General features: G+C 41.2%; 1 protein-coding gene across 2 annotated transcripts in view; it reads left to right on the top strand.

Moving 5' to 3' along the window:
* Positions 1 to 2,392, top strand: part of LOC119301500 (putative germin-like protein 2-1) — a 7,464-nt gene extending 5,072 nt beyond the window's left edge. Inside the window, exon 3 of one of the 2 annotated variants that reach the window (XM_037578479.1) lies at positions 2,266 to 2,392. In XM_037578479.1, coding sequence (XP_037434376.1) covers positions 2,266 to 2,392 — 127 coding nt within the window. Of the gene's footprint in view, positions 1 to 602; positions 730 to 2,265 lie in introns of those variants that run through there. The other variant, XM_037578472.1, reaches the window with a different exon arrangement.
* Positions 2,393 to 11,370: the final 8,978 nt, after the last annotated feature.

Here is an 11,370-nt window from a genome sequence, read left to right as displayed (position 1 = left end):
TTCTTTATATATAGAGTTAAATGAAGACCAAATGCTTGTGATAGTTTGAAAAATAACATATTTAAATAGTGCATCTAAACGCAGAAAAAATACATTGATCAGTACCGCCTTTCAGCCAAAACGCGCTACTGCTACACAGAAGTACATATAAAAAATACATTGATCATCAACGATCTTTTTGTATAGAATCTAAATCGTCAATAGGAATCTACCACCGATTAAGAACCGGCGAAGACTCCTATTGCAGCCACAGATCCTACACATAGAGTTCAATGAAGACCAAATGTTTGGGATAGTTTGAGAAGTAACATACCTAAGGTGGTCACATTCTTGTTAGGGGAGCGAGGTGGGACTAAAAATAGCGCCTACCACAACCTCTTTTGTACCGGTTCGTGCCACGAACCGGTACTAAAGGTGCTGGTCGGGCACCAGCATCTTTACTACCGGTTCGTGGCACGAACCGGTACTAAAGATTCCCAAAGAACCGGTACTAAAGGTCACCTCCTGCCTAGTCATTTGAACCGGCACTAATGGGCCCATTAGTGCCGGCTCATATGCAAACCGGTACTAATGTTTCCCATATTAGGCCCTTTTTCTACTAGTGACCCTGGAGTAATCACCATAGCAAATGCGGTGTTTGGATCCAAGCCATCCATCTCCAATGATATCCTTGCCAAAGCATTCCAGGTGGACAAGAAAATTGTAGACCATATCCAGGCTCAATTCTAGAGAGACGTGCATCTGGTGATTTGTTTATTTGATTCATTTGTTCTTTAACAAAAGATTATTTGGTGTGTTTACTTGGAATGTAATTCTATTGTATGGCTATGATAATCAAGCTTTCATGGAAGAATAACAACAATGTTCTCACTTGTTCTAATTACTATTTTCTTAGTCATCTCGATTCAAAAAGGGGAACATGACTCAACTGCTATGGGGCAAGTGCCATTATAGTCGTGTGTTTTCTTTATGTAGTTCGAGTCCTTGTCAATAATTGGTGTTGCCTAGTGTGGTAAGGACTTCGTGGTATATTCTTGCCGAGCCGGGTTCAACTCCTATCAGGAGTTAATTTTGGTATCTCGAACTTCTTTTCCGAGTCACTATATAAACACGAAAAACATTGTTTAAGAAATCGATAACTGGTAGCTGCTCGGCTTGCTTGGGAGTAGCGATTAATCAGTGAATCGGCCTATTAACTAGGCTAATCGGTTGACCATTAATCGGTAGATTAAAGAGGAACTTGTGAACATATATCTAGCTTTTATGTATTATACCATAATCTCATGTTCTCAGCTATGTAATATACCAAAATATGCTACTCTTTCACTAGTAGAAAAACTATGAACCGACACTAATGGTACCATTAGCCCCGGTTCGAATGGCTATGCATTAGTCCCGGTTCATTTGTGACCTTTAGTACGGGTTGGTGGCTCCAACCGGTACTAAAGGGGTCATGGCCTTTAGTACGGGCTGGTGGCTCCAACCGGTACTAAAGACCCCCCCCTTTAGTACCGGTTGGAGCCACCAACCGGTGATAAAGGTGGTGCGCTGCCACCCGCAGTGCACAATGTTTAGTCCCACCTTGCTACTTGAGAGGAGCTCACACCGATTTATAAGCGCCGCCGCGGCTACCGTGTCGAGCTCCTCTCTAAGCAGGCCTTTGTGGGCCTATTGCAAGTCTTCTGCCCTGTGGGGCCTATTGGGCCGTACGGGCCTGCATCCTGGCCTAACTAGAGGTTGGGTTTCTAGTCGTATGTAGGCCGTGCCGGCCCAATAGGCGGGCTGTTTTTGATTTATTTCAAAAATAAAAAATAAAAAATCCTTTAGTCCCCAGACCATGGCGCGCCTCGTGCCACGTGGTGGGCCTTTGGTCCCGGTTCATGTTGAACCGGGACTAAGGGGGGGGGGGACCTTTAGTCCCCACCCTTTAGTGCCGGTTTCTAGAACCGGTACTAAAGGTCCTTACGAACCGGTACTAAAAGTTGTTTTTCTACTAGTGTCTTTGGTCGAACCCTAGCTATTCAGGTGTAAGAGGGGGACAGAGGGGTTACAAGCCAAATTTTTTGGCTTTGTTTACCCGCAAGTTAATGGGACAACAGTGAATAATCGGCCTAACAACTGATTAATTGGTCTGACAGGCCAATTAATCGGCCTAAAAAGTTAACACCACGAATAGGTGTTATTCGATTCGGCCACCCTACGAGTAGCGATTAACTGGCCCATTAACTGATTAATCAGATGAATTCTTTCGGTGCTGAGCAGCACGAACCCTGGAGTAATCACCATAGCAAATGCGGTGTTTGGATCCAAGCCATCCATCTCAGATGATATCCTTGCCGAAGCATTCCAGGTGGACAAGAAAATTGTAGACCATATGCAGGCTCAATTCTAGAGAGACGTACATCTGGTGATTTGTTTATTTGATTCATTTGTTCTTTAACAAAAGATTATTTGGTGTGTTTACTTGGAATGTAATTCTATTGTATGGCTATGCTAATCAAGCTTTCATGGAAGAATTACAACAATGTTCTCACTTGTTCTAATAACTATTTTCTTAGTCATCTCGATTCAAAAAGGGGAACTTGACCCAACTGCTATGGGGAAGTGCCATTATAGTTGTTTGTTTTCTTTATTTAGTTCGAGACCTTGTCAATAATTGGTGTTGCCTAGTGTGGTAAGGACACCGTGGTATATTCTTTCCGAGCCGGGTTCAACTCCTATCAGGAGTTAATTTTGGTATCTCAGACTTCTTTTTCGAGTCACTATATAAACACGAAAAACATTGTTCAAGAAATCGGTAATTGATAGCTGCTCGGCTTGCTTGGGAGTAGTGATTAATCGGTGAATCGGCCAATTAACTAGGCTAATCGGTTAACCATTAATCGGTAGATTAAAGAGGAACTTGTGAACATATGTCTAGTTTTTTATGTATTATACCATAATCTCATGTTCTCAGCTATGTAATATACCAAAATATGCTACTCTTTCACTAGTAGAAAAACTACTTTACGTGAGACACATTAGTCCCGGTTTGTAAATGAACCGACACTAATGGTACCATTAGTCCCGATTCGAACGGCTATGCATTAGTCCCGGTTCATTTGTGACCTTTAGTACCGGTTGGTGGCTCCAACCGTAAAGGGGTCACGGCCTTTAGTACGGGTTGGTGGCTCCAACTGGTACTAAAGACCCCTCCTTTAGTACCGGTTAAAGCCACCAACCGGTAATAAAGGTGGTGCGCTGCCATCCGCAGTGCACAATGTTTAGTCCCACCTCACTAGTTGAGAGGAGCTCGCACCGGTTTATAAGCCCCGCCGCGGCTACCGTGTCGAGCTCCTCTCTAAGCAGTCCTTTGTGGGCCTATTGCAAGTCTTCTGCCCTGTGGGGCCTATTGGGCCGTACGGGCCTGCATCCTGGCCCAACTAGAGGTTGGGTTTCTAGTCGTATGTAGGCCATGCGGCCCAATAGGCGGCCTGTTTTTGCTTTATATCAAAAAAAATCAAAAAAATCCTTTAGTCCCCAGACCATGGCGCGCCTCGTGCCACGTGGTGGGCATTTGGTCCCGGTTCATGTTGAACCGGGACTAAAGGGGGGGACCTTTAGTCCCCACCGTTTAGTGCCGGTTTCCAGAACCGGTACTAAAGGTCCTTACGAACCGGTACTAAAAGTCGTTTTCCTACTAGTGTCTTTGGTCGAACCCTAGCTATTCAGGTGTAAGAGGGGGATGGAGGGGTTACGGGCCAAAAAAATTTGGCTTCGTTTGCCCGCAAGTTAATGGGACAGCAGCGAGTAATCGGCCTAACAACTAATTAATCGGTCTGACAGGCCAATTAATCGGCCTAAAAAGTTAACACAACGAATAGGTGTTATTCGATTCGGCCACCCTACGAGTAGCGATTAACTGGCCCGTTAACTGATTGATCGGATGAATTCTTTCGGCGCTGAGCAGCACGAACCCTAGAGTAATCACAGCAAATGCGGTGTTTGGATCCAAGCCATCCATCTCAGATGATATCCTTGCCAAATCATTCCAGGTGGACAAGAAAATTGTAGACCATATCCAGGCTCAATTCTAGAGAGACGTACATCTGGTGATTTGTTAATTTGATTCATTTGTTCTTTAACAAAATATTATTTGTGTGTTTACTTAGAATGTAGTTCTATGGTATGGCTATTCTAATCAAGCTTTCATGGAAGAATAACAACAATGTTCTCACTTGTTCTAATTACCATTTTCTTAGTCATCTCAATTCAAAAAGGGGAACTTGACCCAACTGCTATGGGGCAAGTGCCATTATTGTTGTGTGTTTTCTTATTTAGTTCGAGTCATTGTCAATAATTGGTGTAGCCTAGTGTGGTAAGGACTTCGTGGTATATTCTTGCCGAACCAGGTTCAACTCCTATCAGGAGTGAATTTTGGTATCTCGGACTTCCTTTTCGAGTCACTATATAAACACGAAAAATAATGTTCCATGCTGAACTTACTAAAAAAACCTCTGGCTCATATTGCTATGGCCGCTTATCGTCGGGTGATCGAAGTCTCATATTGCTATATCCACTTATCTTCGAATTATCGAAGTGCACCTGAAATTTCTAACAAGTGTATCAAAGCAAGATAGTTTGGAGATCATGAACTGATATAGTGGAGCTGCCTACATTGTATATCGTTCATGGTTGGGAGATCAAAAGTTAGTGCAATCTGGAATTATGTGTCTAGTGAAATTCCAATGGCAGTGTTGTGGTGAAGGTAAATGTTGACATCAATCATTATTGCTGAATTCAAAAGGGACTCTTGCGAGGTGACCCATTACCACCTATTATATTAAACAACTTTACAGACATGATGGCGGTCCTCATAGCTAGGGCTAAGGATGATATTCATGTTAGTGTCCTGAATCTGCACCTAGTGGATTGCCATATGTGTATGACACCATTATCTTTCTGGAGCATGATCTAGTTAAATATGTTAATATGAAGTTTATTCTTTGCCCTTTCTAGATATCAATTCTTCTGATAATATGCAGAAGCATAAATGGAACTATCAAATACCTAAGTAGGACATCTTAAGCACACGAATGATCACAGTGGACTTAGTATTGAGAACTTTGAAATTAAGAACAATTGTTGCTCAATAAATGGATGCTGAAGCTTTTTACCGAGGAAGGCCTTTAGCAAGAGTTGTAAGAAACAAATATTAACATTCAGTCTAAGACCCTGTCTCAAGCCTTGACGAAGCCACTGGACCCTCCCGTTTGCAAAGGATGATGCGGGTTGATACGTCCATTTTGCATCATGCTTTTATATCGATATTTATTGCATTACGGGCTGTTATTACACGTTATGTTACAATACTTATGGCTATTCTCTCTTATTTTAGAAGGTTTATCATGAAGAGGGAGAATGCCGGCATCTGGAATTCTGGGCTAGAAAAGGAGCAAATATTGGAAACTTATTCTGCACAGCTGCAAAAGTCCTAAAACTCCACGAAAGTCACTTTTGGAATTAATAAGAATTATTGAGCAAAAGAAGTACCAGAGGGGGCCCACACCCTGGCCACGAGGGTGGGGGCGCGCCCACCCCTACTGGGTGTGCCCCCTGCCTCGTGAGCCCCCTGGTGGCCCTCTGGTGCCCATCTTCTGCTATATGAAGTCTCTTACCCTCGAAAAAATTATAAGCAAGCTTACAGGACGAAACTCTGCTGCCACGAGGTGGAACCTTGGCGGAACCAATCTAGGGCCCCTGCAGAGCTGTTCTGCTGGGGAAACTTCCCTCCGGGAGGGGGAAATCATCACCACCGTCATCACCAACGATCCTCTCATCGGAAGGGGGTCAATCTCCATCAACATCTTCGCCAACACCATCTCCTCTCAAAACCTAGTTCATCTCTTGTATTCAATCTTGTATCAAAACCAGAAATTGGTACCTGTGGGTTGCTAGTAGTGTTGATTACTCCTTGTAGTTGATGCTAAGTGGTTTCTCTGGTGGAAGATTATATGTTCAGATCCTTAATGCATATTAATACTCCTCTGATTATGAACATGAATATGCTTTGTGAGTAGTTACGTTTGTTCCTGAGGACATGGGTGAAGTCTTGCTATTAGTAGTCATGTGAATTTGGTATTCGTTCGATATTTTGATAGATGTATGTTGCCTTTCCTCTAGTGGTGTTATGTGAACGTCGACTATATGACACTTCACCATTATTTGGGCCTAGAGGAAGGCATTGAGAAGTAATGAGTAGATGATGGGTTGCTAGAGTGACAGAAGCTTAAACCCTAGTTTATGCGTTGCTTCGTAAGGGGCTGATTTGGATCCATATGTCTCATGCTACGGTTAGGTTTACCTTAATACTTCTTTTGTAGTTGCGGATGCTTGCAATAGGGGTTAATCATAAGTGGGATGCTTGTCCAAGAAAGGACAGTACCCAAGCACCGGTCCACCCACATATCAAATTATCAAAGTAACGAACGTGAATCATATGAGCATGATGAAAACTAGCTTGACGATAATTCCCATGTGTCCTCGAGAGCGCTTTTCTCATTATAAGAAATTGTCCAGGCTTGTCCTTTGCTACAAAAAGGATGGGCCATCTTGCTGCACTTTATTTACTTTCATTGCTTGTTACCCGTTACAAATTATCTTATCACAAAACTATCTGTTACCTACAATTTCAGTGCTTGCAGAGAATACCTTACTGAAAACCGCTTGTCATTTCCTTCTGCTCCTTGTTGGGTTCGACACTCTTACTTATCAAAAGGACTACGATAGATCCCCTATACTTGTGGGTCATCAAGACTCTTTTCTGGCGCCATTGCCGGGGAGTGAAGCGCCTTTGGTGAGTGGGACTTGGTAAGGAAACATTTATATAGTGTGCTGAAATTTTCTGTCACTTGTTACTATGGAAACTAATCCTTTGAGGGGCTTGTTTGGGGCATCTTTGCCCCGACCAGTAGAGCAAAGAGTTGCCCCTCAACCTACTGAACCTACTGAAAATTTTTACTTTGAGATTCCTTCGGGTATGATAGAGAAACTGCTAGCTAATCCCTTTACAGGAGATGGAACATTGCATCCCGATTTACACCTTATCTATGTGGATGAAGTTTGTGGATTATTTAAGCTTGCAGGTATTTCTGGTGATGTTGTTAAGAGTAAGGTCTTCCCTTTATCTTTGAAGGGAGACACATTGACGTGGTATAGGCTATGTGATGATACGGGATCTTGGAACTATAAATGATTGAAATTAGAATTTCACCAGAAGTTCTATCCTATGCATCTTGTTCATCGTGATCGTAATTATATATATAATTTTTGGCCTCGCAAAGGAGAAAGCATCGCTCAAGCTTGGGGGAGGCTTAAATCAATGTTATATTCATGCCCCAATCATGAGCTCTCTAGAGAAATGATTATTCAGAATTTTTATGCTCGGCTTTCTTTCAATGATCGCACCATGATCGATACTTCCTGTGCTGGTTCTTATATGCTGAAGACTATTGAATTCAAATGAGACTTATTGGAAAGAATTAAACGCAACTCTAAAGATTGGGGTTCCGGCGATGGTAAGGAGTCAGGTATGACACCTAAGTTTGATTGTGTTAAATCTTTTATGGATACCGATGCTTTTCGTGGATTTAGCACTAAATATGGACTTGACTCTGAGATAGTAGCTTCTTTTTGTGAATCTTTTTCTACTCACATTGATCTTCCTAAGGAGAAGTGGTTTAAATATAATCCTCCCATTGAAGTAAAAGTAGTTGCACCTGTTACAGTTGAAGAAAAGACTATCACTTATAATGACTAGTAGACTGCCCGTGCGTTGCCACGGGCCAACGAATAAATTTGTAAACAGTGCTCAAGTTACCCTCCCCAAACAAAGACATTGCACGCAATGTTCAACCAAAACACAAATGCAAGTATCTTCTCTCTATTCCAACAAACGCCATGCACCCCATATAGCCTCTCTTTTCTGTTGAACTTCTCCCTAGCACTCTTTGTCCATACATCAACCATCCTCTCCATCTACTCCCCCTTATTCTTTATGTGCCTTCTATGTCATTGTTTTATTGTCTCGCTGTACTACGTATGTTAAAAATATAGCATATACAAGGCACCTCACCTTAGTAGAAATACTAAGAAAATGTGGCATATGAACATGAAAACATTCTTTCCACCACAAGTTCATTCACAAACTAATAATGCTTTGTTTATCTCTGGGCTCTGCTTCCATCTCCACCTAAGATGCATATCTCCGTCACTTTATCTCACTAATACATTTTTTCCTACGGGCCTCAAATATACATACAAGAATCACACTACAAGGTTGCGTCATTGTCATTCCATCTCTTCTTTCACTTCGGCACTTTTGGTCATTGTCATTCCATCTCTTCTTTCACTTCGGCACTTTTGGTAGAACGCCCGTGCGTTGCCACAGGCCTTTTAATTTTTCGGCCCCGAGAACAAGTTATGCATTTGTGCTCAAAATCAATGTATTCTCATGCTAGACCCTGTATTCTATTTCCCCTTGTCATTTCCAGGTTCAGACAAAACTCTTAACAAAAAAAGGTAGACATATCCATCTGTCGAACCAACATCACCTTGATTCAGAGGAGATCCATTGTCTCCTTAGGGACGAGTCATTTTTTCTTCCCCGCCACAAGTGTGCTTCATTTCACTCATACTACCACTTCCGGTACTGTGCATCGACTTGCATAAACTTCAGTACTAAAATAGTAATATTCAGCTATCTTACCATACGACTTCAATAATTAGTAACAATTTCCAATCGAAGTTCCCAGTTCAAAAAGTAGAGTGGTCTACTTCATCATGCTCTCGCCGGGTGGATTTCCTCTTCCATTATATAAACTTTATTTATCATGCACTCTTTCTGATGGATTTGGTTGCATAAGTCTAAAATAGCATCAGATTAAATCAAACAGCATTGTACATAACAAGCTGCAGTTCTACAGAATCTGCTTACCTCTATAGGTGCATGATATCCCGGATGTCATACTGGCCACCCTTAGATGGGGCCACCTCGTCGTCGACCGCTCCCGCATCCCTCACCCTGTCAAATCCGGTCGCAGCATACTAAAGAATTCAAGAATGCCCGTGCGGAGTTAGTGAAATAGATTAGCACATTCTCGCCAAACTTAGCACCTTCCAGCAGTCCCTGTGGTCATTACGAAGGATCGATGTCCCTGCCCATATTCCACTTTCAATATGATGCATCCATATTCTGTTTATAATAATTCCTCGCAGGTTTCAGTTGCATAATCAACACTTTTATTATGCGAACCAATTAATGAACCAGAGAAGGATTTTTATTGTTACCTTTGGCTTTAAGTCATATATGTTTCAGCGGTGCTGTTTTTTCTTTAGGCAGTTTCCAAAACAAGTGATAATTTTTTGGGGGGCCAGCTTTGGAAATGGGTTGGGCCATCTGTTCGACGGGTTTTACATCCAACTATAGGAGTGTATTCACCATCTCCATTGGCATGAATGTAACTTATGAATCAGAAAAGATAGAAAACAAACTTTAATGTTAAAGATAAAACGAAGGAAAGAATAATCCAAGTAATTAGATTAGGAAAAATAAATACATTCGAGTTGTTTCAACAATTCATTAAGCACATCAGTAAGACATTATAATCATGGCCGCTTCCACATACAAGAAAATTTGCAACAATAAACAACAAGATGATTTTTAGCTCACCTTCTCGTTCCATGGTCGCTTTATCGTGAGATCGTCGGAAGTGAAATTAGCCTACAAAAATGACATTACATGTTGAACACACGACAAAAACACAAGTTGAACGCATCGGCTTTTGAGATCCTTGGCGGATGCCATTAGGTTGAGAAATTTGATGTTATGAACAAGGCATGAAGTGAATTGTGTGTTGGCCAACATTTGCAGGAGTAAGCTGGCTCAAGGATGAGTTTTTGCCTTCAGTAAACAGGGACTTGTTCATGTAGAAGCTGTAGGACCAACATACTAAATTCCAAAAGTTACATACAACTGATTTCTCATTTTTTTCTCAGGATAACATTCTTCTAAAGATCCAAGAAGAGTACACAACTATCAACCATGATCAATGTATGATCTCACACAATGCTTACCTAGGAAATGCAAAGGTCAGATAGCAAAGAAATAGAAATTCAGAGTCTTAGGCTGGTGTCATGAACTATTTTCACTTATATCAAGACATCAAACATATATGTACGTATATGTTCAATAAAAGGAGATTACCACCATCCATATTTTTCAATCATATTTATGGGTATCCAAGGTTTTATGTCTTGCTCATCAAGAATATATGCATGGATAAATAACTTGATAGGAGCAGCAGCAACAACCGAAGGACAGCTAAACACAAGCATTGCTTGTGCAATACAGTCAAAGTGTATGATTACCATTTAGGAAGGACATTGAGAACCCAGGTACCTGCCCATTTGCTGCCAAAATATAAGCATGGCACATACAAAAACTCAGGTGCCGAAATATGATGGTGTAACAGTTGACCAAATCTTGGTAATCTTAATACCTTCAGGAAAATGCCCGCAGCTACATCAAAACAACCGTGTCAAGATTTAAATTTTTCAATAACATTAGGTGAAAAGCCACCACAAATCCTGCAGGTAAAAATATGTTAATCCGTAGATCGAACACAAAGGCCTTTACATTGTTCTCCCTTAATTTCATAATGGCTTCCTTAATGGATCCTGGAATAGGATAATCAAGTAGTGTGATCATCAGAGCTTAACATCTAAAAAATGATAAATGCATAATAAAGAAAGTAATACCGAGCAAGAGCCAATTCAAACCTGCAGCGTTTCGGAACCTTGTTAGTTTGATGTATTTGGTCTTTGAGCCATCCTCTAAACCTAGAATCTGACACATCATTGACCTCATCGGGTTTAAAGTATATCTTTCTCTCCTGGCATATACTTTGTATTAAATTAAGATGAATGAGCATTAACCACTCTCCAGTCTCAAGTAAAAGAATGGAACATTTCTTCTGAAGGAACTACAAAAGAGTGGTGTGCAGGAGCTTACTTCTCCGCCGGTAAAAGAATGTAATCTATTGTACAATCTGATAGTTTTGAATATAGTTCAGGTAAGCGTAAGCCCACCGTAGTTCTCTATCAAGCAAAAAAAGTGAATTAGCAATGGAATCTTATAAAAACTGTAAAGTAAAACACGCAGCACTGAAGAAATCAATCGTTAAGAAAAGATATTACCTTAGTCAACACAACTATCACTAAAAAGTAGTTCCCAAGTATAAGCGATGGCCAAACCGCATTTATTTCCAACGGGCCATCGTATTGACAAGTAGCGGAGATATAAATCAAGTCGCTGCCGACTCTGTATGGAGA

This window comes from Triticum dicoccoides, chromosome 1B, assembly GCF_002162155.2.
Source record: "Triticum dicoccoides isolate Atlit2015 ecotype Zavitan chromosome 1B, WEW_v2.0, whole genome shotgun sequence".
Taxonomy (NCBI): Eukaryota; Viridiplantae; Streptophyta; class Magnoliopsida; order Poales; family Poaceae; genus Triticum; species Triticum dicoccoides.
The sequence above is the reverse complement of the archived record's forward strand: the minus strand, read 5'-3'. Positions and strand labels throughout refer to the sequence as shown.